This window comes from Ylistrum balloti, unplaced genomic scaffold, assembly GCF_031769215.1.
Source record: "Ylistrum balloti isolate Yb309-2 unplaced genomic scaffold, AGI_CSIRO_Ybal_v1 Utg370794, whole genome shotgun sequence".
In the NCBI taxonomy this organism is placed as follows: domain Eukaryota; kingdom Metazoa; phylum Mollusca; class Bivalvia; order Pectinida; family Pectinidae; genus Ylistrum; species Ylistrum balloti.
In genome coordinates, this window is record NW_026782463.1 from 658178 (window position 1) to 685960 (window position 27783).

Consider the following 27783-nt stretch of genomic DNA (forward strand, 5'->3'; position numbering starts at 1 on the left):
AATACATGTCCCCTACCACAACACTGTCTAGTCATGATACAATACATGTCCCCACCACAACACAAAGTCTAGTCATGATGCAATACATGTCCATACCAATACACATTGCTGAGCCATGTCTCCTACAACAAAACAGAGTTAAGTCATGAAACTATACATGCTTCCTGACACAACTCATTAATTCCCCTTTATCAGTAATATAAAACCCACTGTATCTCTTAGTATTGTGACTCCTCATAGTTTTGGATTTGAGTTGTGTACTCACCTAAAACATCCTTCAAAATCTAATGTGTATAATGATATGACTTAGTCGAGTTGTGTATAAAGATTCCTTGTTCCCATTGTGATGACATGACTTAATGGGTTTATACATTGTAGTAGATTTTTCTATTAGTCTCATGAAATGCTGTGTTTGTTTTTGCAAAGCCATCTAAGTTATGTGATAAACAGAATCTTACCTTAATTTCTCCTACATATAAGATTTATGAAAAATGCCACAAATTTCAAATTTGACTGAGCCACTGAAAATTTCGAAGACTCCTTGACTATGTCTAGAGAAGGAGTCGTTTAGAGGAAATATTCACGCTCAACACATGTGCTATAAACAATAAACAGCTAGGTGAATGAATAACAAACGAAGCGAGGAAGCCCCATGGCATCTGATAACAAACACTTGGCCTTTGGGCAGGTGAACTATGTGAACCATTAAGAAACTCATCTTCAAATATTTATGAAGAGAAAATTGAATATCACTCGAGACATGGGTATGATTTAACAATAATTGAATACGTAGCGATAGATTATTGCTTATATATCTCATTATTGTAGTAGTTTCGTAAAATCAGTAGACCAAGATATTATTATTTCATTTGCATCTGATCAGGATATACCAGTATGCACAATCTGATTTTGTCAACTAATACAAAGTTTATCAATATTTACCACCTACTCATATCCCACATGTAGTTTCTAAACATATCTAGTGAGGTATCTAGTACCTAGAGTAAGTCAGTATATGTGGAATCTAGTGTCTAGGGTAATTTAGTGTGTCTTTAGTCCCTGTAATAAGGTCTTGTATCTAGAGTCCTTGTGATAAGGTCTAGTATCTAGAGTCCATCTGAGAAGGTCTAGTATCTAAATTCCATGTGAGAAGGTCTAGTGTCTAAAGTGCATTTGATAAGGTCTAGTATCTAGAGTCCATATGAGATGGTCTGGTATCTAGAGTCCATGTGAGAAGGTCTAGTATCTAGAGTCCATGTGAGAAGGTCTAGTATCTAGAGTCAGTGTGAGAAGGTCTTGAGTCCATGTGAGAAGGTCTAGTATCTAGAGTCTATGTGAGAATGTCTAATATCTACAGTTCATATGAGGAAGGTCTAGTATCTAAGAGTCTGTGTGAGAATGTCTAATATCTACAGTTCATATGAGAAGGTCTGGTATCTAGAGTCCATGTGAGAAGGTCTAGTATCTAGAGTTCATGTGAAAAGGTCTATGATCTATGGTCCATGTGAGATGGTCTATGATCTATAGTCCATGTGAGAAGGTCTAGTATCTAGAGTCCATGTGAGAAGGTATAGTATCTAGAGTTCATGTGAAAAGGTCTAGTATCCTATGTAAGGTCTAGAATCTAGAATCCACATCAGAGGGTCTAGTAACTAGAGTCCATGTGAGAAGATCTGATATCTAAAGTCAATATGAGAAGGTCAAGTAACTAGAATTAGTGTGAATAAGCTTGAGGTTTCAAGTATCCAGAGTGTGTGTGAGGAGTATCTAGCATCTAGAGTTCATGTGTGAGGGTCTAGAATCAAATGTCTGTGTCAGTGGAATCTAGTTTCTGTAGTCCCTATGAGAGACGTTTCTCACCTTAAGTCTGTCTGAGAAAGGTCTAGTATCTAGAGTCTGTGTTTAGGAGGTTTGTTTCCGAGATATTTTGATATTAGAATGTAATACTGTACTCACTAGTAGTGGTAATACAGCTGTCCTATCTTTGAAGCTACCTCTCCTATTTGCCATCGTTTCAGACCATACTTGGTATCCAGAATTTGTCTGTAATATAGATGACAGGTTACATAATACAGTTAGTGGTTGGACATCATAAAAAGTAAAATGATTCTTTTCTGTGTACATGTATTATAGTTGTAAATAATGCTCTATACATTTGTAAACAAAATACATTGTCAGATCTCATTATCAGCTTAGCCCAAAAATAGAATAAAAACTGTAAAAGGCAAAAAGTTGTGTGTTATATATATTTTAGCTGAAAATGTATTCCTACACACTTAGGTGTTGAGTATTCATACAAAACAAATCATGTTTCCAAAAGTATACTGACAATGTTTCCTCTAATGGAATTTGACTAATAGTTTATCTAATCACATGGGAAAGGGGGAGGAGGGGTATGAAAACTGCTATTGTATCAGGTTCAGAAATTAAAAAATGTTCACATTTTAAAAATACATGCACAGTGTTATTACATTTAAGATGGATAAAAGCAATTTACATATTATCACACATTAAATATTGTAAATTTTAAGATATAAATACAAACCTATGCTGCTGCTGGAATTTCCAAAGTTTTGTATACACATCAAATGTGCGCCCAAAGTAAGACTGCCATTGCTTGTGACCATACTGAGGTAGGTCTCTGTAAAACATTAAACAAAACTTGCATCTCTGTTTATCATATACATTCCTGAAAATTCTTAACGAACACGGAAAGTAAGTCAACATTACTGAGTAATATCTAGAGGATTTTCACATACTACTCTGCTATTACAATTCTGTGTGATAAATGTGGCTGAACTGAGGAGATGTTATATTTTAAGCAATTGATTAAGCCAATTTCATGACCTTGTCCTTAAGCTCCCAGGACAGACCACTATGTGTATTTCATATTATATGCTCAATGAGATGTGTAAAATGTACTTGTGTAGCATGTTTGGCTCAAACTAGCCACCACCTATCACTGTCAAGGCAGATATCTCTAAAGAGTTATGTCTATGACTTTTCATAATTCCCTATATTAGTCTAAAACGATGAAATGACGTTTAGTCTCCAGTATTATGTCTCTCTCAGCTGCTGGGCCATGGACAACCATGAAAGCTAGTCCCACCTCTTTTAGCGTAGTCAGATGAATATGCATATTTTAAAGGTGGAACGACGTTGTATGATGCATGACGTCATAGAATTATTTTGAGAATAGCACATTCTATTTACATGACACACCTTCACATGTCATGCCTATTCACTTACATATTCAAATCCATTTCAAAGTGAAACCCACCTTAATATACAGTGTATTGTTTTCAAAATGCCACAAGAAGTAAGGTGATTTTTGTTCGTTTATCTATGTTGAAATGGAGTTCATACTGGGAAACTTAATGTATTTACATACATGTAAATAATGGAATTCATACTGGGAAACTTAATGTATTTACATACATGTAAATAATGGAATTCGTACTGGGAAACTTAATGTATTTACATACATGTAAATAATGGAATTCGTACTGGGAAACTTAATGTATTTACATACATGTAAATAATGGAATTCGTACTGGGAAACTTAATGTATTTACATACATGTAAATAATGGAATTCGTACTGGGAAACTTAATGTATTTACATACATGTAAATAATGGAATTCGTACTGGGAAACTTAATGTATTTACATACATGTAAATAATGGAATTCACTGGGAAACTTAATACTGGGAAATTTAATGAAACTTAATGTATTTACATACATGTAAATAATACATGTAAATAATGGAATTCATACTGGGAAATTTAATGCATTTACATACATGTTAATATCCTCCAAGGGTGTCTACCTAGAATACCTATACAGTTACTTGCTACCAATACCTAGATTTTTTCATTGTGTGAAATTAAATGTCATTAAATGTGCACATATTGACTTATGTACATTTAATGACACATGCATGGGCTCATGATTTTCTGTTTCGTAATTTTAGATATTCCCTTCATGACCAACTATAGTTCTATGAAATTCCTATGTGTGCAGCCATAAGTCAAGGGATGGTCCATATTGGGGATGTCACAGAAGACTTCTAATTGGAATATATAACCTAGGTTTAGTCACAGGGCTCTCGATCTGCCAGATTGGGGCCAATATTCGCCCCCATTCCCAATGCAAAATAGTATCTTTTTTTCCCAATTTACACCCCAAGTTTTCCCAATTCTAAGGAAAACACCATTATTTTTCCCATTCTAAGGGCCCCAGGCCCAAGTCCCAAAATGGGGTGTGAGAGCCCTGAGTCAAGCACATCTACATGTATATTACTGTATACAGGAGGATGGGATTTCTTCTTCAGTTTAAACAATAATTTATTAAATATTCAATAACGTTATCATAACATAAGACAGAAACTTAACCATCTACCTCGTACTCTGTATCTAATAAGTCACCTATTCTGGTTCATGTTGATAGTTTGATCAAGATAAAATATAAAAACACCAATATCAATGATCAATGTGACACTATTATTAATGGATACCTATAGTTATGGTCTATAGCCTTTGTCATTCCTCAACATTAGGCATAATAGTCATGAGCCACCAGGAGTGAAATCTTATTAATATTACATAACACACCAATAATTACATAATTACAAATTAATTCTACTATTGTTAGATACATGTAGATACAAGAAGCATTCAGAAAATGTGATGATGACATAAAAGACATTAATAAATGATTAGAGTATACCAGTAAAGCTCGGTATCTGTTGATTTGAGGACAGCTTTTACAATACCTATGTGTGTCTTTTCCTATGCTACGTGGTTTACACATTCATTTCTTATCTTAAATAATTCATACATATTGTGTCACATGGCAATGAATTCTTTGACTAATGGAGAAATTGCATCCAGCTGTGATACATAAACCATAAAGTCAGAAATTATCAATTACCTGGTGTCTATACACAAAAACAAATATATCATACTTCACAAACAAATCATATTTACTGTCATGTTCTAAACCGATTACCAAGAATGTGAAAATATGTGCTGAACTTTTATCTTCAAATTTCTAGATACAGAACATTTATGTTTAACTAAAGAAGAATCATGTCTAGCATTTTTACATTAAAAATAAAATATTATAAATGGGGACTCGGGATATTTCATTAAGAATGGACACCTTAACATATACCGTATATGTAGCTGACTAGTTGGATACCACTATAATTATGATTTAATTTTATACGATATAATTGTGATGTCTGTAGCTGATATATTTGTGTTTTGATAGATATAGAAGTTGACCTGCTTAAAAAATTCAACACCTTGTATGTCAGCAATATTGTTATAATATTATTCATATAATTGTTTGTTTATATTTTGTTTGTTTATGCAACACATTGTTTATGTGCATGTATTGCAAATTCATAATGGCTTAACACGGGTAATTATATTTATGTTTAGTTAAGTTCTTTCATTTCATTCAACCGTCTTAATGTTCAGAAAACACTATCAGTAAGCACTAGTCTGTTTACAATGTATATATAACATACACTCAATTTCTAATGGTGGTTAAGTGAAATCAACACTCTAAATGCTAAACACACAAGTTTTCTTTTCATGGAGAACTTATCCAAATAGGACTCCAACATGATAGAAAGCCAGAGAAAGACATAATAATACACATCTATTTAACTATGGGGCCTCTGATTTAAAAACAAACACACTTTTGTTATGTACACAACCATTCTTTGTGTATATTATACACACGACACCGTTGCTTACCCAATACACAACTATTTTCTTTACATTTACTAATGGCTTTTAAATATCTTAAATACTCCATCTGTTTAAGTGTTTAACATGTACATTCCACTAAGGAGAGTACTCAAGTCATCTTGAATGCACGTGGCTCTTAAGTCAAAAACACAACATACCTCATTCATTGTAATGTTAATCAAGCACATTGTATTGATACAGCACTATTCATAACGTTAGACTACTGGTGCAAACACGTTGGCCTAGTTATTAGAAATATTTCTGTATTGTATTGTTTCTTCGTCATGAATCCCCAGAATTAATAAATTTCTTTAGTTATTACGTAAGCCTATTATCATTTATTCAGAAAAGCAATCAAATATGATTTCTCACGTGTTAATTTTATCCGGAATCCTGACAGATAATGTTATGTGTGTCGGCATGGATGACAAGTTGAGCACATGTCTACAATATGTAGCATTAAAAAACAATAAACACACATGCAATTGATGTATACTTGACTAAATATAAACCCCTACCGAAGTCCGTTGAATAGTTGCTTTGATTTCTCCAGCAGATGACAAAATTCATTCACCACTTTCTTCTCAGTTTCGTCCATGGCAGGTAAAGGGCTGCCATCCGCGATCGACATTTTGTTGTGGTAGCGGCGATCTCGAACCAAACTAACACTTTAAACGAGGAACACCTCCAACAAACTAACACTTAGGAGATCAGAGGCTACATGGAGAGGGCGTTTACGGTGATACTCGAATAACAATAATATCCTTCCTTCACATCAGTGATCGAAATTTATAAAAATTAACATTATTTGACAGTGTGAATTTTCTGGGTCGTCGAAACGTTTACGTATGCGTACTAAAGGCGGAAACGGATACGGAGTTCCGGACCAATCAATCTAAAATGGAATTGACGAATAAATATCCTTTAAAATGGGAAATGGAACAAGGTACGGTATATTTAAATATAAAAATTGTAGATACCTTATCATATCATTTATTCAAGAAGTGTCATTGAAATCGTTGTTTGTTTCTTTACGTCATTATGATGAAATATATCGAACTTCGACTAGCAAAACAGACTAATACCAGTTCAAATCTATGCTTTCAGTCAACCCTGAAAAACATTATCCATAAGTGGTCAATGGGCCTTAACGATCACCCGACTCTAGTAAAATCATAATTGTTTTTTATCTTGTAACCCAATATGTGACGGAATTTCTACTACAGATAGCAATATCAACTGATTTCCATATCCTTCTGGCAAACTCGCTTTATGCACTGGTATTGAATACAAAATTTAGACACTGTTTCACAATAGGAAAAGTGAAATTTCTCCAAGGCTTTGGAGTTAATTATAACAAATCTGATGTTGACCCTTAAACTTTTCGTTCAAAGTGACTTATGCATATTGATTATGATCGTTTAAAATACTATCATTAGGTCGCCAAGGCCAGGATGTCTTATGGTGCGTTATGTTAATATACCGAGAACAATCGTTATTCTGTTTTACAACGTCCGATATAAATAGAATCTATATGTTTAAACGTTCTGGGGCAATAAAATAAAAAGATAAAAAACAAATACAAAAACAAATACAAAAAAATAGAATCTTGACTGCATATTAATTTTCTTACCGTTAACAAACTACTCACGACAATTGTTCTAATTAGGTTGGGATTATTTCTAGCTGAAAATAATGATAATAATAAAAAATATATACTTACAGTGAAATTTTACTGTATAAGTGATGAGAAAAACTTATCCATTTCCCACTGGATAACTGAGGAGAGGACGACGGGATTAAAAGTTGTCCTCGGAAGATTATCGGCGAATTTTCTCCTTAATACCGGGCCTCACCCTTCATGCCCTTAGGTTTGTATAAAATATGTATATATATATTATGTTATTTACAGTTTTAGCATGTCAATGGTCATGCATGGAAAAAATATCGAATTCTATACAGGGTTTTAGAAGACAAAATCGCGGACGACACAAGGTGGGCGGAGACTAACTACAAAAGGTAATTAAGGTTTGCTCATGATCTGGTGACGTCAGAAAACAAACTCGGGATTTGTATTCTTGAATACTATTTTGACATTAAAGAGGAAAATCCAAAATATTTTTTTCAAAATATTGGATTCTACTTAAATGATTGACATTGATAATGTATAAGTAGTATTTTTAGGAATTCTATTATTTTTTCACACTACTTACTTACATACAAACAATATAGTCAACTTTAATAAAATTTCACATAAAGACAAAAGAAAGCTTGTTTCTGTGGCTTCAGAGATAGAAAATGATGTTTCAGATATTGAGATCGGAAGAGACAGAGAGGTAAACTCCCTGCTCGTTACTGACTCAGCTTGTTAAAAATACAGAATTCTTGTATCATGGTCATCATTGGACATCAGAAGGAGGAACAGTTTCACGCTGATATCACTAATTTTGTGATATCTTAGTTATCAAATATTAGTTATCATGTTGAAACTAGTTACATATTAGTTATCACGTTAAAACTAGTTATATATTAGTTACCACGTTGAAAACTAGTTACATATTAGTTGTCACGTTGAAAACTAGTTACATATTAGTTACCGCGTTGAAAACTAGTTACGTATTAGTTATCGCGTTGAAAACTAGTTATATATTATTTATCGCGTTGAAAACTAGTTATATATTAGTTATCGCGTTGAAAACTAGTTATATATAAGTTATCGCGTTGAAAACTAGTTATATATTAGTTATCGCGTTGAAAACTAGTTATATATAAGTTATCGCGTTGAAAACTACTTATATATTAGTTATCGCGTTGAAATCTAGTTATATATTAGTTATCGCGTTGAAAACTAGTTATATATTAGTTATCACGTTGAAAACTAGTTATATATTAGTTATCACGTTGAAAACTAGTTATACATTATCCGATAAAGAGTCATCAGTCATTGAAAACTAGTTATAATTGTATGGGATAACGTATACTTAGTTATCGCGTTGTATATATCACTATTGTAATATACATAGAACGCTTTTATCTGCGTTTGAAAATCAATTTTTATACATGATACGGTTATCGCGTTGAAAACTAGTTATACATTAGTTACACGTTGATTTTCTTTTTTTCTGAAACGATAGTTATACATTGTTATCACATTGAAAATGTTATACATTAGTTATCAACGTTGAAAACTCATATATTACATATTAGTTACCGCGTTGAAAACTAGTTATACATTAGTTATCACGTTGAAAACTAATTACATATTAGTTACCGCGTTGAAAACTAGTTATACATTAGTTATCACGTTGAAAACTAGTTATATATTAGTTATCGCGTTGAAAACTAGTTATACATTAGTTATCACGTTGAAAACTAGTTATACATTAGTTATCACGTTGAAAACTAGTTATATATTAGTTATCACGTTGAAAACTAGTTATATATAAGTTATCACGTTGAAAACTAGTGATACTGATCTCGACGCTTCCATCCGATAAAGAGTCATCAGTCATCCTCGGCTAATTCAAAGTCGTGTACTGTTCCTGATATAATTCATAATTGTCAGTGGGATAACGTCTCTTATTACACCAGCTCCTTGTTTTTCTGTGAACCATGTAATATTTTTGTATATATCACTATTGTAATATACCATAGAACGCTTTTCGTTGACTGCGTTTGTCAGAAATCAATTTTTGTGTCATGATATGGACAATGACGTTACGTCATCAATTGAAAATGACACAACAAAATGGCTGCCTTCGTTTGAATTTGTTCTCCACACTTTGACATTAATATTCATCAAAATTTTCTTTTTTTCTGAGTGAAGCGATTAAAGTTTCTATAATCTGTTCTCATTTCATATGAAATGTTATGAAATTCGCGTTGAAGTTTTGATTTTCCCTCGTCAAGTTTCGCAAAAATTTAAAAAAAAACTAAGACTCGCCTTAATTAAATCTCATATAAAATGAAAACCCATTTAAGATAATGATTAGGTAATACCACGATAATCATTAGGCGGTACCACGATAATGATAAGGTGTTACCACGGTAATGATTATGTGATACCATGATAATCATTAGGCGGTACCACGATAATGATAAGGTGTTACCACGGTAATGATTAGGTGATACCATGATAATCATTAGGCGGTACAACGATAATGATAAGGTGATACCACGGTAATGATTATGTGATACCACGATAAGGTGTGACCACGGTAATGATTAGGCGGTACAACGATAATGATAAAGTGTTACCACGGTAATGATTATGTGATACCATGATAATCATTAGACGGTACCACGATAATGATAACGTGTTACCACTATATCTTGATAAGGTAATACCACTTTGATAAAGTTTTACTACTTATGGTAATTGTGGTGATACCAGCTACATATTGTGGTGATACCAGCTATTTAGTGTGATGATACCAGCTACATATTGTGGTTATACCAGCTATTTAGTGTGATGATACCAGCTATATATTGTGGTGATACCAGCTACATATCGTGGTGATACCAGCTACATATTGTGGTGATACCAGCTATTTAGTGTGATGATACCAGCTATTTAGTGTTATACCAGCTATTTAGTGTGATGATACCAGCTACATATTGTGGTGATACCAGCTACATATTGTGGTAATACCAGCTACATATCGTGATGATACCAGCTACATATCGTGGAAATACCAGCTACATATCGTGGTGATACCAGCTATTTAGTGTGATTATACCAGCTACATATTGTGGTGATACCAGCTACATATTGTGGTGATACCAGCTACATATTGTGGTGATAACAGCTACATATTGTGGTGATACCAGCTACATATTGTGGTGATACCAGCTATTTAGTGTGATGATACCAGCTATATATTGTGGTAATACCAGCTACATATCGTGGTGATACCAGCTACATATCGTAGTAATACCAGCTACATATCGTGGTGATACCAGCTACATATCGTGGTGATACCAGCTATTTAGTGTGATTATACCAGCTACATATTGTGGTGATACCAGCTATTTAGTGTGATTATACCAGCTACATATTGTGGTTATACCAGCTATTTAGTGTGGTGATACCAGCTACATATTGTGGTGATACCAGCTACATATTGTGGTAATACCAGCTACATATCGTGGTGATACCAGCTATTTAGTGTGATTATACCAGCTACATATTGTGGTGATACCAGCTACATATTGTCGTGATACCAGCTATTTAGTGTGATTATACCAGCTAGATATCGTGGTGATACCAGCTATTTAGTGTGATGATACCAGCTACATATTGTGGTTATACCAGCTACATATTGTGGTGATACCAGCTACATATTGTGGTGATACCAGCTATTTAGTGTGATTATACCAGCTACATGTTGTGGTGATACCAGACATTTATCGTGGTGATACCAGCTATCTATTGTTTTAATTGTTATGGTCCCAGCTATTTGTTGTGGTGATATCGCCTATTTAATGTGGTGAAACGAATGATTAATATCATTATGGTGAATAGGTGATACCGATGTGAAGTGATGACGTCACTTAAAGGGAATGAAAAGTAAAAACTTCACCGTACCATTTTCACTTCAATTTCTTTCCATTTTCTTTTTTACAGCTCGTTAATAAAAAATAATCCTCCGTTTAATGCGGAACAATTTTATTAGTTTTTTTTTAATTTAAACTTTGCTACTTTATACAGTCTATACGCGAAACGTTACGCTAGCACCCACAGATGGGTGTTTTTTTTGTAACTTATCTTTTTATTCAGTACAATGTACGATAGATACATGGATAAAAGTAAACATACGCTTATAGACACATGCACGAGAACACACCTACATATTCAAACTGTGAGACTTTATACAGATACACTTATAACGAGAAAATTGGCAGCTGTCATTGGACTTTGTTCGCCGACTTGCAAAGTGCATAATTATGTACTAAGAAGACTCCACGCACTCACAGATCTCTTTAGTATTACCACAATCAGTGTGACTCTAGAGCAAATCGATCAGCCATTGATACGTAATACAGGTAACAGAAACACCTTAGGCCTACCGTAGTCTTCAGCTGTTATGATGTCGTTGTCAGGGCGGGCCTCTTCAAGATCCTTCATGTAATTGGATGTCTACAATTATAAACTATTGTGTATTTCTATGTCGTTACATGTAGATGTAAAGAGCTAGTCTTTGACAGACATGTATCAGACACGTTTGGCGTACTCAATAAAAAAAATCTTTGAGCTTACTGTGCTAAATGACAGATTCTGAGTCGGAAACCATTAAAATTTATACCAATTTCTGTCATATCTTTCGAAGTTTTTTATTGTCGTCGTTTGTACTTCGAACATCATGAACGTCTTTTACAGCATTTAAAAATCGATGATAATTACGTGATATCACGATAATGATTTGATGAGATCACGATAATGATTATGTGATACCACGATAATTATCAGGCGATACCACGATAATGATTAGGTGATACCACGATAATGATTAGATGATACCACGATAATGATTGGGCGATACCACGATAATGATTACGTTATACCACGATAATGATTAGGTGATACCACGATAATGATTAGGTAATACCACGATGATGATTAGGTGATAACACGATAATGATTAGGTGATACCACGATAATGATTTGGTGATACCACTATAAAGATTAGTTGGTATAGAATAATTACACGATAGCACTATTATGATTATACCAATATATCTTGATCTTTTCAGATCTTTAACAATTGAAAAGAAATATTTACATTCGACCAGTTATAGAAATTATGTCACGTGTCGTTCAGATGATCCGTGTGGATGGTATACAGTGTATGAAGCGGTAATAAACTCACATGACGTTCCACCTGTACACGTGACTAGATGACGATCAGATCGTGGTAAAAACAGATCGAATTAATTATCAACGTCACTTAGTTCGTTACAATGTACAATTTCATCAAAGTCGATCAGTCTTCGCGTTGTCGTCGAAATGCCACACATAATAGTCTAGCTTGTTGCTAATATGGGGAAAATGTTCCAAAATATATTTAACAGCTATTTATGTTCTGTTAACAATGTGTCAATTTTTTTTAGACGATTAAGTAATTTGAAAATAAATGACGCTGACATTGATCATATGTTGACAGAAACTTCCATTTGTTCCATCTGAAGTTCTGGACAGTCAGTATTCTATAATGATCCGGTCAGCATAAGGAAGATAATTTCCTCTTCGAGATAACAGGTTATGTGGAACGATGACTATTCTACCCGCGGAATATCGAACATGGTTGATTCCATTAATTCCATGTGTACGCAAGGTGATCTTTGCTATCACAACGTCACGGCAACTGACTTCACCTTGTGAACACAATGAATTATTACACAAGCTCGTTATAAAAGGTGTTCTTTAAATTAGGTATACCAACGATATACCGTATATATGGGCGTTATTTTAATTCATATGTATGTCATATGTATTGTATATACATGTATACTGTGCAATGTTCAACATTGCAGTTGCTGGATCTGATGAACATTGATTGTGCTTAAGAAATATTCATGTAAGAAATGAGAATAAATGGTCAACCATACTCAAGTATGTAGGAAAATGATATAGAATTTGGGTCACCCTCGAGTAGAATATCCATATCCCGCATGCTTATATATGGCGACTTTAATGAACATAAGGATGGAAAAACAGAGAAACGATGTCGATGAAAAACATTCTTGTGGATCCGGCTACCTCCTGTACATTAGAGGCTTCATGCATGACTTCACATAACCCATGCACTGGCATGATAAATATCGACAGCCCTTGAAGAAGTAGCAGAGAAAAAATGATATTCTCATATAAAATACTGTACTTCGGAAGGTGTTTGCCATCAACTTGAATGACGTCAACATCATCAAGCACAGGGATTTGTCGCAAATTCCAAACCCACTATATATTACATACTATACTGGACACAAACAGTGTTAAGGATCATGATTCAAGGATTTGACTTTTGGCGGACATGTTGCATTAGTTTTAACATAATCCCCTTCAGTATATATACACTTTTGCTAGTGATGTTTTAGGGCTTCAATGACACTTTTAAAGATGTCGTTTTCTTGACCGTTCAGAAAGTCCTCAACTGCATGTATGACGTCATCATCCGACCGAATATGGGTACCGGAAAACGCCCTTTTCAATTTTGGAAATAGATGGAAGTCTTGATAGAGCGAGATCAGGCGAATAAGGCGGATACTCAATCAATTCAAAACCACAATCGTTAAAGACTAAGACGTGATACATGTGCCATTGATTGTTTGCCTCTTTTGCAGATAATATACCATCACAATGCCATCAACATTCCAGAAAACCGAGGTCTTAACCTTTCCAGCTGATGAAACATTCTTTGACGGGGGTGAAACCAGGATGCATCCATTGATTAGTGTTGTTTGAGATCTCAGATGAAATGACAGACCCACATTTTATCCATAGTCACAAACCTCTGCAGGAAGCTAGCAGGACCTGCATATGAAAGATTCAGACTAGCACGCGATAAGATCCGTCTGGTGCGCTTCTGATCAACTTTCAGAAATCTTGGTACACAAAGGGCTGAGAGCTTTCTCATTGCAAGATATTCTGCATGGATGGAATGTACTATTTCTGTGAAATCCCAACTGTGCTGGCTAAATATCTCTTTGTAATTCGCCTGTCATCCATAACAACATTATGGATTTTATCGATCATTTCTGGGGTTGCAACAGTGATAGAACTTCCAGGATGGGCGTCATCCCCAAGGCTCTGCCTGCCACGCTTAAATTCCGTCAACACATTTTTACTGTATCACATGAAGGGAATCCTTCCCTAGTGTTGCAATCATATCAGTATGGATATGCTTAGGTGCTAAACATTTCTTATGCAAATGTTGAATCACTGCTCTTTCAGTGATTTTGTCCATTTTGTAAATGACACCATTCTTTGGGTACAAAGCCTTAAATAGTCAGGGAATATAAGATCTGAAAAAGGACATCCCTGCTTAACGTCTTCAATACAAGGCTCACAACTTATCAATCAGCCCTCGTATATATTATATTTTTCTGCCATTAAAATAAATTAAGTTCGACAATCCACGAGTACTGCTTTATCACCAATGTATGCACAATAACCTTTTGGTAAGAATTTTCTCGTACAACTTACACTTATCGTGAGGCATAACATAATTAAGAGATGATGACAGAATTAAGATCAAACTGTCAAAAGAGGTTTTATTGAAAGTCTGTGTGAACTTCACGTCCAATCAATCAATAAATTTAGAGTTTCTTTTAAATGTCCGATCAGTTTGCATCCTGTTTTGGACATTTGTGAACACGACAGCTGCAAAGGCTTGCCGATCAGTCCGATTCTGCAAGCAAGACAATCACAATGAAATGTTGCTGCACACTTCAATGTGTCACAGAGATAGCTCGATCAGGTAGACCAAGGTGTACGACAGCCCGTCAGGACCGTTATTTGAGCAATCTTACTAGGCGAAATAGGTTATCAAACTCCACTAGATTGACTAAAGACTTCTGTCAAGAACTGGAAGAAGAATTTCCGCAAAAAGAGTGAGGAATAGACTTCACACCTCTGGCTTATGCACTCACAGACCCGCTGTACACTCCAGACTCGCACGCCATCACCGTATAGCTCTGCAGCATTGGGCAGTTGACCATGTGAATCGGCGATTGCTTCAATGGCGGTCTATTGTTTTAACGGACGAGTCCAGGTTTTGTGTGGACTTTCGTGATGGCAGGAGGCGTGTTTAGCATGAGATGGGCCAGAGGTATGCTGACTGCTGCATTACTGAGCATGACCGTTTCGGAGGGGGTTTAGTAATGGTTTGGACAGTGATCAATTTTAATTGTCGGACTGACGTGCACGTGGTTGAAGGTGGTAGCCTTACAGAAATCCTTCATCCAGTTGTCGGCCCCGAGTTCGTACTGATGGACGACAATGCTTGACTTCATAGAGCTAGACTTGTGAATGATTACCTTGCAGAAACTATCGAGCATATGGACTGGTCTTGTCTTTCTCCTGACCTTAACTCGATCGAGCATGCGTGGGCCATGTTACGTCAAAGCATTGCCGTTTGTCCGCGGCTTCCTGTCAACCGACAGGAGCTTGCTGATTTTCTTCGTCAAGAATGGCCACGAATTCCACAAATGGCTATACGGCGTCTGATTCATAGTATGCCAAGACGATGTCGTGCCGTTATTGGGGCCAATGGTAGACACACTCACTATTGATAGTGTTGTTGAACCCACTGAAGTATTTTGAATTTTCATCGCTATTAGGACTTCAACTTTTTTTTTTTTTTTTAAATCCGTATTCCAAAATGTTTTTGCCTTTTGATATAAATAAATTAATCTTTGAAAAAGTGATCTCTAAATTTTTGTGCCAAGTATATATTACACATATAATTAGGCCTTGGATGGGAATTCATGCCATGTTGTTTTCCTGTGCCATCGATAGACTAAATCACGGGAGGAGACCACTAGACAACCAGAGAAGTTCACATACCCGGTACGTCTTTTCCATCATGGCCTGATTTATCTTCTGCTACAACTTCTCGCATCAAATGAGGTAATCACGACAACAGTAGAAGTTCATGGGAGGACAATCAGCAAAGCACTTCGTAGATAGATAGGATTGACCAAGTTTTTTAAAAACAGTATTGACTTTTACTGTACATCATCCCTCAAGGCGGCAAAGGAAAGACTGGTGATGACTCAAATGAGAAGAAAAGGGGGTAGGAATGATCCGCGAGTAGTGCAGTCAACCAAGTGGAAAGATTGTTGAAAGTCGATTAACACACAGGAAAAAAAACATTTGTAGGACGACATGGCTTGGCAACGGTACAGGGGCAGTAGTAGGGACAAATGACAAAGCAGTATTGGAGGAAGAGATCAGGAAGGCAAAAGTGGTGGAAATGGGGGCAAAGGGAGAATGAGGAGGGTTGGAAACTACAGGTAGCAGGCTTGGTCGGGCATCTGGTAACTCTAATCATATAGACGCCAGGTCCTCCACACAGAAGATTGATGGAAGTTGCATGATGCCCTCTATGTGACAGACCATGCAACAGCCGCAATATAGTATCTATACTGTGATAAAGGATTCCTATTGCACCAGTTGCCAGTAGTATCCATACTGTGATAAAGGATTCCTTAGTGCACCAGCCGCCAGTAGTATCCATACTGTGATCGAGGATTCCTATTGCACCAGCCGCCAGTAGTATCCATACTGTGATCGAGGATTCCTTAGTGCAACAGCCGCCAGTAGTATCCACACTGTGATCGAGGATTCCTATTGCACCAGCCGCCAGTAGTATCCATACTGTGATCGAGGATTCCTATTGCACCAGCCGCCAGTAGTATCCATACTGTGATCGAGGATTCCTATTGCACCAGCCGCCAGTAGTATCCATACTGTGATCGAGGATTCCTATTGCACCAGCCGCCAGTAGTATCCATACTGTGATCGAGGATTCCTTAGTGCACCAGCCGCCAGTAGTATCCACACTGTGATCGAGGATTCCTATTGCACCAGCCGCCAGTAGTATCCATACTGTGATCGAGGATTCCTATTGCACCAGCCGCCAGTAGTATCCATACTGTGATCGAGGATTCCTATTGCACCAGCCGCCAGTAGTATCCATACTGTGATCGAGGATTCCTTAGTGCACCAGCCGCCAGTAGTATCCACACTGTGATCGAGGATTCCTATTGCACCAGCCGCCAGTAGTATCCATACTGTGATCGAGGATTCCTATTGCACCAGCCGCCAGTAGTATCCACACTGTGATCGAGGATTCCTATTGCACCAGCCGCCAGTAGTATCCACACTGTGATCGAGGATTCCTATTGCACCAGCCGCCAGTAGTATCCATACTGTGATCGAGGATTCCTATTGCACCAGCCGCCAGTAGTATCCATACTGTGATCGAGGATTCCTATTGCACCAGCCGCCAGTAGTATCCATACTGTGATCGAGGATTCCTATTGCACCAGCCGCCAGTAGTATCCATACTGTGATCGAGGATTCCTTAGTGCACCAGCCGCCAGTAGTATCCACACTGTGATCGAGGATTCCTATTGCACCAGCCGCCAGTAGTATCCATACTGTGATCGAGGATTCCTATTGCACCAGCCGCCAGTAGTATCCATACTGTGATCGAGGATTCCTATTGCACCAGCCGCCAGTAGTATCCATACTGTGATCGAGGATTCCTTAGTGCACCAGCCGCCAGTAGTATCCACACTGTGATCGAGGATTCCTATTGCACCAGCCGCCAGTAGTATCCATACTGTGATCGAGGATTCCTATTGCACCAGCCGCCAGTAGTATCCATACTGTGATCGAGGATTCCTATTGCACCAGCCGCCAGTAGTATCCATACTGTGATCGAGGATTCCGAGGGCACAAGCCGCCAGTAGTATCCATACTGTGATCAAGGATTTCTACATATGTATGAGTTTTTGTTCTTCCATCAGTTTTTATTAACAAATTTTGTCCACAATCTTCTGATGATTATATAGAGCTCAAAATTAGGTAAGGATCAAAAAGTCTTTTCAGCTGTCATATAAATGTCTGGTACCCAAATTGTCCGGTAATCATAAACACATCCATTCAAAAACATTAAAGCTATGGTTTCCTTGGTTTTTATTGAAACAATAAATAGATCATACGATGTACTTATGTACCAACTACAGTAATATAAACAGAGATGTGTCGAGATCCTGAACCAAACTCAAATATCTTGGTTAAAACTTCATTGTTTTTTAGTGGACTTTATTGGGAAAAGTATACTTTTCTCCTCAAAATGTTGATGTTTGAAACAATATTATTGTAAAAAATCCTTAGCTATCCTTGTGTAGTATGTAATACAATAATTTCTACACAGCTTTTGACTATGACATCTATTTAAAAACAACCAACAAAAACAATGTAAGTGAAATAACTTTATTTCCTGAAGTAAGTCTAAAGTAAACAACACAGAACAGAATCACTGATAACAGCAAAATTATACCAACATGTAACAAGAAAACTGGAAAGCTCCGGCATTGTCCTGCAGTCCGAAGATATAAGGAATTCTGAGATTCTTGGTAAATAAACAACTGATTATTAAGGTATGTAACAGAAACAGTATTATATATATAAGTGATTTTAAATACAACATCATATCCATCTGCCAAGTCTGGTCTGGCTACATAACTACAGTACCAGTCTTTAAACTTAACTCTCCACATCACACTCATATGTAATATACTGGTAGTACAGTTTCCTGTCTCCAAAATAATCAATAGATAAACAGTAGATTTTGTATAGGATGGAAATTAGGTGACTTATAAATCAGAAAACTGACAAACTACAAATCACTCAATAGTACTGCTGTGGGGTTCAGTTATTTACTAGTATCTTATACTAAAATTAAAAGATTTTCTTTGAAAATACAGTCTACAAATTGTATACAATTTATGAAATTTAGATATCATCAGCGAGTATTGTGCACTCAAAAAAATATTTCAAACTTTATATAAAGTAAAATTCAGAGTATAAACTCACATTCAATACATGAAAACATTTTTGGCTGTCTGATAAAATATGTATCAGAAACTGTGTAATTATATATTAGATAATATAAATTGAAATAAAATTTGGTAAAGAGTTCCAAATCATTACTCTATATAAAGAGTGGAGGGTTACAAGGCAAGAATTTCATACAAGTAGCAAAAAAGTTCATAAATTTCTCTAGATTATGATAAAACAGGGTTATATTCTACACTGAGCAAAAAAAGGGAGAGGGGGTGGGGTTGTTAGGTGTTCGGGGCATGTGGAGGCCTGAACACAACACAGGACATGAGGTGGAGAGATAATCACATTGGCACTAATTTAATGCAAGCTAGTGCAACAGAACACACTCAAACAATGCTTACATCTCTCATTCCCTACCATCAACATTTACCCCAGTAGGGGGAAATTAAAAAAAAAAAAAAAAAACAAAACAATTAGAAAATGGTACAGCATTGTTACCAACAGTAAAATTGAGTATTGCATTACACGGCAATCTTATGATTTTCTCCTTCTGTAAGAATATATAGATAAACCTTTACTTATAATAATACAATAGACAAGACTACAACAAGGCTGAGTACACTTATGATATGTATTATACAATCCTCACAACGCGGAATGAGTGTTTAATCAATATTATACAGGATATATAGAATTATGACAGGAAACATCTGATTTATCTCCCTTGTCCATGGGTGTTGTCTTATACAGTTTAATGATTAGGTAAACAATTTTTCAGTTTAGTTAGCATAGATGATCGAATAGACTTCTTCAACTTGACATATTTATTATAATTGTTAAATCTAAACATGAAGAGTTTCAAATAAATCAACCAATTATATCAGAAATCTTAATTAGGCAACACCTTGAAAGAGAGACTTATTTTACGAACTTAAAAGTATTGAAATGATCTAACAACTTAACATGTTTTAATTCAAATTCTTGGCAAATCATACTACATAGTCAAGTTAACCAACACAGGCAGAGAAGCTACTTCAAAAATAATTGACAGTTGGACCAAAATGACATGTACAATGATTTTCAAACAGAATATTGATAAAGGGTGATATAGCACTATATTTTCAGGTATACTGGCAGCTGATTATCCAAGTGTGTCAAATTTAGCATAAATGTGTTACCATATATATATAGAAACTGCTGTGGGTCAATTGATAAGTCACTGTGGCTTATGTGTAACTAAACATCTAATGTAGATACAAGGAAGGGACATAACTCTTGGTAGACAACATACTGGATATAACAGGATTGGACTGATATGTAAACCAACTACATACTTTGTAGATTTGAGTTTAAATGTAAGTTAACGATCACAGTATCAACATGTCAGTAATAAATCATCTCCAGTTTTAACATAGAAACTGGTTCAAGGAAAATATACTACAAAAATACAAAGTGTTGTAACAAATCTATATGAAGAAATATATTATATACAAGATTGGATAGAGGAAGCACATACCCACAGACCTTGCACATCTACTGTACCATCGCCTATAATGGATAGCAAGGCAATCTCACACACGTCTAACACAACTACAAATTTTAATGAAGTCTAGCTTTCTTAACACCAGAAGTATAAACAGATCTGCCTTTCTAAAATGTACATACTTCTCTTGCTTAAAAATGATTTTAGATAAATACTGTGTAAGACAACAAGTTCTTTCATCTCTTCTTTGTAGAATTACGTAATAATTTTGTAGAATATCCGTGATTATTTTACAGAGTGTTTGCATGCTTATAGAAATATACAAAACAATTCTTGATATACAGTTACATGACATTTTAAACAACATAGATCTAAGTTGAATGATCAACAATAACAAAAATTCCCAAAGAAATTATGTACACAAATGATAATCTAAATTAAAAAATAGAAAAATGTGTATAAGACTTTTTTGAACGGTTTCAATGTTAATTTGCTCACTGTTATCAAATCTCAAGAAATAAAGTATTTCATTGTTCTGGAGAGGAATGATTTTGCAAGGTACTGGTAATGTTTCAGATAATGGAGGTCTACTGTAATCATTTGACCTGTCTCTTGACAGATTGAAGAGTACCTTGATACTAAATCCTTGTATCTCCTCCCTACCAAGCCAGTTGATAGAGAGGGATATCTGCCTTATGACCTCACCTAAACGTTCCTGGTGAATTAAGTTGAATTGAACCTCACATACATTGTAAACTAGATACAAAACTCCTGAATACTGTTGTCTGAACCATTTATGGGAAACAATCAACTTCATAAACTATATAGTAAATTGAACAAAATAATCTGATTTTTTTTCAATTTCTGGTCCCTTATAAATATAGAGATGTGCAGAGTTTTGAGCTGACACCAATGACTGAGTGAAGGTTAGGTGTAACACATGTACACACACCTGGACACTCACGTTTTCTCATACACCTGATTGTATACAGCATTCGTGTGGCCTCGATTCCCGGAGTCCTGTTAAAAGATAAAATGTTAATACAACACATTAGTAAAACTGGAAACTTGTGCACAACATGTTATACAGAGGTCAAAGGTTAATAGAACAAGTGAAGTGTGGGATTCCGAGAAAAACACCTAAGAGATCCCAGAGGGATCTTGGCACCCACCAATGTTTGATCTTTATTTGCTCTCTGAACGTTGGATATTTTCCCTTCTTTTCCTTACACATCTCTGTTTTTGCACTTGATAATAATAAATTTGAATATTCCTTTTCAAAAACAGCAATGATTATCTTTATCTGCCAAATCCAAAATGGTTGCCCGAAAGCCATTGTGCTTTTTCCTGATTAGTCCCGAAATTAAACAGGCACAAGTAGAGACCAAATGGAAAAAATATATATGAAATTTGAGAGAGATCCATTCAGTAGTTCTCAAGAAATAGGGATAACAATCTTCACTAGTCATAATCCAAGATGGCTGCCTGTAAGCCTTTTTATTTTTTTCAATCAATCCCAAAATCAGACAGGTACAAAAGTCAAAATCCAAGATGGCCACCTGTAGGCCATTTTGTTTTTCTACTCAGATCCAAAATCAAATGGGCACAAATAGGGACAAAGGGAAACCTACATATGAAATTTGAGAAAGATCCATCCAGTTCTTCTCAAGAAATCGAGAGAACAAAAACTGTTTACAGACAAATGGACAGGCCACAGATGTATGACGATTTAAATAGCCACCATCTCATGATGGTGGGCTTAAAAAAAAAAAAAACAACATAAAATGGAAGCTAAAGGCTGATAACGGAAAAATCTGTTTTCCAACAAATGTAAGATATTAATGGAAGGGCCCTAACTAGACCATCCTAACAATGATTCTACTATACCCCAACATAATTTGATACTTCAAAGCAATACTAATTCAACCTAACAAGACCACCCCCTATCAATTTCCTGGAAAAGATGTTAGGACTGTTTGTATTCTGTAAAAAGACAACTTCCTTCAACGATCTACCATTACAACTTTCAGCCTTTTAACTCTCTGCCCAAACTATGTCTGAAATTCACTTTCCCTCCAATCCCTTGTAAATAGCTTTGTTCAACACACATCTTTTGTATCTAAATTGTAATTAACATACATTATTCTGACTAAACCTGATGTTTAAAAAATTTCCAATGGCAATACATGCTAACATGTATATATATGGCCGCTATGTGTTCTATTCTGTTTAATGACTCCCTGTCAACTGTGTGTTATGGAACTTACCATTCATCAATAACAAGCTAAGCTGCCAGTTTTTTAACACAGAGGTTTGAGAGTGAAGTCAATATCTGGTATGTTATTTTTTTGTTGTTTTATATATTAACTTGGTCTGTAGGGAAGTTTTTGTACGAATAATCAAGCATATTGTCAAGAAAACTTACAAGATTTTCATCACTATGTCTGTATTGGGACAAGAAATTTGACACAAATATATTTAAGCACAATATCAGAAACATTTGAAATTTTAAGCACAGACTAATGAAGAGCTTATGTAAGAAAACACTGATCCACAAAACATTTCATTTCAATCTAACCCTCATCCTACTTTGCATAATATCTTAATAATCTTTTCTATTTGATTACTTTAGCTTTGGGAAGAACAAAAATCTACATTTCATTCTATTTTCCAGAGAGAACATCATTCTAACACTATCTGTTCTTTTTAGAGGCCTTATAAAAAAATCACAACAAAATTTAAGGCTTGTGCTTATTGTGATCAATCCAACACCAGCATGTGCTAAAATTAATGCTGTGTGGGAGGCTGGTGGAGAAGGAAATGACAAGGGAGAGAACCAAAAAAATGTAGCAAACAAACAGGCGATGGGAATTAATCTTCAAACTTTTATGTGGAGAAGTACTACTTTGACATTGAATTTTAGTGATCAATAAAAATGATCCCATAAGATTGATCCCAATCAACACCTCTTATCATAGCCAAATGTCCACCTATGTATAACTTCCAAAATTAACAATAAGATTGTTTATCACCACAGAGGCAATCTGATAATAAATTATATCCTTAACAATCTGATCCTTAATTCTATCCTAAACAATCTGATCCTTAATTCTATCCTAAACAATCTGATCCTTAACTCTATCCTAAACAATCTGATCCTTAATTCTATCCTAAACAATCTGATCCTTAACTCTATCCTAAACAATCTGATCCTTAACTCTATCCTAAACAATCTGATCCTTAACTCTATCCTAAACAATCTCATCATTAACTCTATCCTAAACAATCTCATCATTAATTATATCCTAAACAATCTGATCCTTAACTCTATCCTAAACAATCTGATCCTTAACTCTATCCTAAACAATCTCATCATTAATTCTATCCTAAACAATCTCATCATTAATTCTATCCTAAACAATCTGATCCTTAATTCTATCCTAAACAATCTGATCCTTAACTCTATCCTAAACAATCTGATCCTTAATTCTATCCTAAACAATCTGATCCTTAACTCTATCCTAAACAATCTGATCCTTAACTCTATCCTAAACAATCTGATCCTTAACTCTATCCTAAACAATCTGATCCTTAACTCTATCTAAACAATCTCATCATTAACTCTATCCTAAACAATCTCATCATTAATTCTATCCTAAACAATCTCATCATTAATCCTATCCTAAACAATCTCATCATTAACTCTATCCTAAACAATCTCATCATTAATTATATCCTAAACAATCTGATCCTTAACTCTATCCTAAACAATCTGATCCTTAACTCTATCCTAAACAATCTCATCATTAATTCTATCCTAAACAATCTCATCATTAATTCTATCCTAAACAATCTGATCCTTAACTCTATCCTAAACAATCTCACCATTAATTATATCCTAAACAATCTCACCATTAATTCTATCCTAAACAATCTCACCATTAATTATATCCTAAACAATCTGATCCTTAATTCTATCCTAAACTATCTGATCATTAACTATATCAAAATATCACACTGAAGTGACAAAGTTGAATAATGGGGCTAGTAATTGGAGGTTTTTACAGCAGGCCTCTCTCATAAATCAGTGGATACATTAGGTATAGACTGGAGTTGTGTATAATTTACCTCTAAACTAGAGAAATCATTCTTTTCTTGCGATCTCTTGCGAAGGATCTGGAAAAAAAAGACAACGAATCAACTAAGATGAACATTGATCAATAACATCTTTTTTGTCGAGATATCTACCCCACTCAATGATAACATTTAATTATTACCAGTAAAATACTGAATATTTACCTGAACACAATATCAAGGGCAAAGATTAAAACATTCTGTCCCCTTTACTCAATCGTATATACCAGTGACTGACCTAGTTATATGTTATCAATCATTGTAAATACCATAGATTGACCTAGTTGTTAACTTTTATCCTACATTGTGAATACCAGTGACTGACCTAGTTACCTGTTATCCTTCATTGTATATACCAGATATTGACCTACTTACCTGTTATCCTTCATTGTATATACCAGATATTGACCTACTTACCTGTTATCCTCCATTGTATATACCAGATATTGACCTAGTTACCTGTTATCCTTCATTGTATATACCAGATATTGACCTACTTACCTGTTATCCTCCATTGTATATACCAGATATTGACCTATTTACCTGTTTTGTTCCATTGTAATCGACTTAGTTACCTTTAATTCTTGCCTGCATATACCAGTGACTGACCTAGTTACCTGTTATATTCCATTATGACTGACCTAGTTTCCTTTCATTCTTGACTGTATATACCTATGACTGACCTACTTACCTGTTATATTCCATTATGACTGACCTACTTACCTGTTATGTTCCATTATGACTGACTTAGTTTCCTTTTATTCTTGACTGTATGTACCTATGACTGACCAACTTACCTGTTATGTTCCATTGTTAATGACCTAGTTACATGTTATCTGCCTTTACTATTATACATGATGGACCGTAGTGGTAGTCTATTCCTGTGATTAGGTGAGAAAACTATAAAACTTACAAATAAAGCAACAATTATCAAGATTGCAGCAAGAACAACAATAGTGATGATAAGAGCGATGACAGCTGTGTTGTCCCCTCCATCTCGGCGTACAATGGGAATATCATTTTTATCGCCGGTCTGAGCCTGGAACACAAAGTCTGTCCGTACACTAGACGGGTCAGCTGTCAGTATATTTCCCTCAAACACAACCTGCAGGCTCCCAGTCTTCACCTGTACCAAACAATAATATCAATAAACTTTCAATATGTCGTTTTTTTAAACATCATTCACAAATACATTTCAACCAAAAATGTGACTGCATAACTCAATTAATTCAATTTTTATATTCATTACAGTGGGCAAGATCAAACCCATTCAAGTGGGACCTTTGTTTATTTTCATTGAATTTGTCAAGACTTATTAGAAGGTAGTTAGAATGATTTTAATTGTTTTTCGATCTGTGACATTTTATGTTGAGATCTCAGATTTATCTCCCTTTATTTCAGTTTGTTAATGGTGAAATGATCCGAGGCCAATTTGGTTGAATGTCATTATGAACAATTGTGATGACCTTCCTTCCAGCACGCATTAAGTAATATCACAATCAAAGATCTCCTTGCTAATCAGAAAGTATTCAAACAACCAGTGTGATACTAAAAAAGAGTATAGGTCATTTATTTAAACAGCCCTGACAGCTATTCATTTCAGCATATTTGTGACCGAATTTGACAATTTTGGCAGGTAAATGAAATACAGGATTAGGGGTAGATTTAACATGAAGATCAAATCTTACATTTTCCTCGATCTCGGTAGCCACAGCAGTTGGGTCAGCTTCTCCGTTCACTGTCAGATCTGCCACAATACTTCCCTCCCGCAACTTTTGGTAAAAACACAACCACAGAATTCTTTATCAAACTTCATCGTAAATCTAAGAAAGTTGTTCTATGACATTAAGGCTTTAATAAATATCCCAGGATAGAAAAGATGCAAGATTATTGAAGTCAACAGTAATAAACAGGACATAACCTTCACCAGAACACTGCTGATACATGACAACTGTTCAGTTAAAAATTACCTACAGACAGAGGGGACATAACCCATGTCATAATTGAACATTTCTGTTCACACGGATACCTGACAGTCACTTGGGGACAAAACCTATAGATAAACATTTCTGTTGATATTGATAATATGCTGATGCACAGTTCTGTTCCCACAGATTAATTTTTACCCTGATAACCACATAAGGTATGTGAGTCCCAGTGCTGTCCTTATGACTCTGCAAGCAAAATGTTTGTAGATGAAACATTTCTAGATACTAAAAACCCAGGAAACATTAGAATGACAATAATCTCCCCCACATAAGGTATAAAACCCAGGAAAGGTATGTGATACTGACAATAATCTCCCCCACATAAGGTAAATCCCAGGAAACATTAGATACTGACAATAATCTCCCCCACATAAGGTATGTGAGATCTAAAAACCCAGGAAACATTAGATACTGACAATAATCTCCCCCACATAAGGTATGTGAGATCTAACAAGCAGGAAACATTAGATACTGACAATAATCTCCCCCACATAAGGTATGTGAGATCTAACAAGCAGGAAACATTAGATACTGACAATAATCTCCCCCACATAAGGTATGTGAGATCTAAAAACCCAGGAAACATTAGATACTGACAATAATCTCCCCCACATAAGGTATGTGAGATCTAAAAACCCAGGAAACATTAGATACTGACAATAATCTCCCCCACATAAGGTATGTGAGATCTAACAAGCAGGAAACATTAGATACTGACAATAATCAGGAAACATTAGATACTGACAATAATCTCCCCCACATAAGGTATGTGAGATCTAACAAGCAGGAAACATTAGATACTGACAATAATCTCCCCCACATAAGGTATGTGAGATCTA

General features: G+C 35.4%; 2 protein-coding genes across 2 annotated transcripts in view; both read right to left on the reverse strand.

Moving 5' to 3' along the window:
- The window catches only part of LOC132558539 (protein SCAI-like), a 32088-nt gene extending 25694 nt beyond the window's left edge, over positions 1 to 6394 (reverse strand). The window contains exons 1-3 of the mRNA XM_060223116.1: positions 6282 to 6394; positions 2546 to 2641; positions 1957 to 2043 (exon numbers count right to left, since the gene is read on the reverse strand). Of these exons, the coding sequence (XP_060079099.1) occupies positions 1957 to 2043; positions 2546 to 2641; positions 6282 to 6394 (296 nt within the window). The remainder of the gene's footprint in view (positions 1 to 1956; positions 2044 to 2545; positions 2642 to 6281) is intronic.
- A 15372-nt stretch (positions 6395 to 21766) lies between these two features.
- LOC132558540 (fibrillin-2-like) overlaps positions 21767 to 27783 on the reverse strand; it is a 104637-nt gene continuing 98620 nt past the window's right edge. Inside the window, exons 63-67 of the mRNA XM_060223117.1 lie at positions 27118 to 27130; positions 26645 to 26728; positions 25870 to 26082; positions 24951 to 24998; positions 21767 to 21842 (exon numbers count right to left, since the gene is read on the reverse strand). Coding sequence (XP_060079100.1) covers positions 21783 to 21842; positions 24951 to 24998; positions 25870 to 26082; positions 26645 to 26728; positions 27118 to 27130 — 418 coding nt within the window. The 3' untranslated portion in view covers positions 21767 to 21782. The remainder of the gene's footprint in view (positions 21843 to 24950; positions 24999 to 25869; positions 26083 to 26644; positions 26729 to 27117; positions 27131 to 27783) is intronic.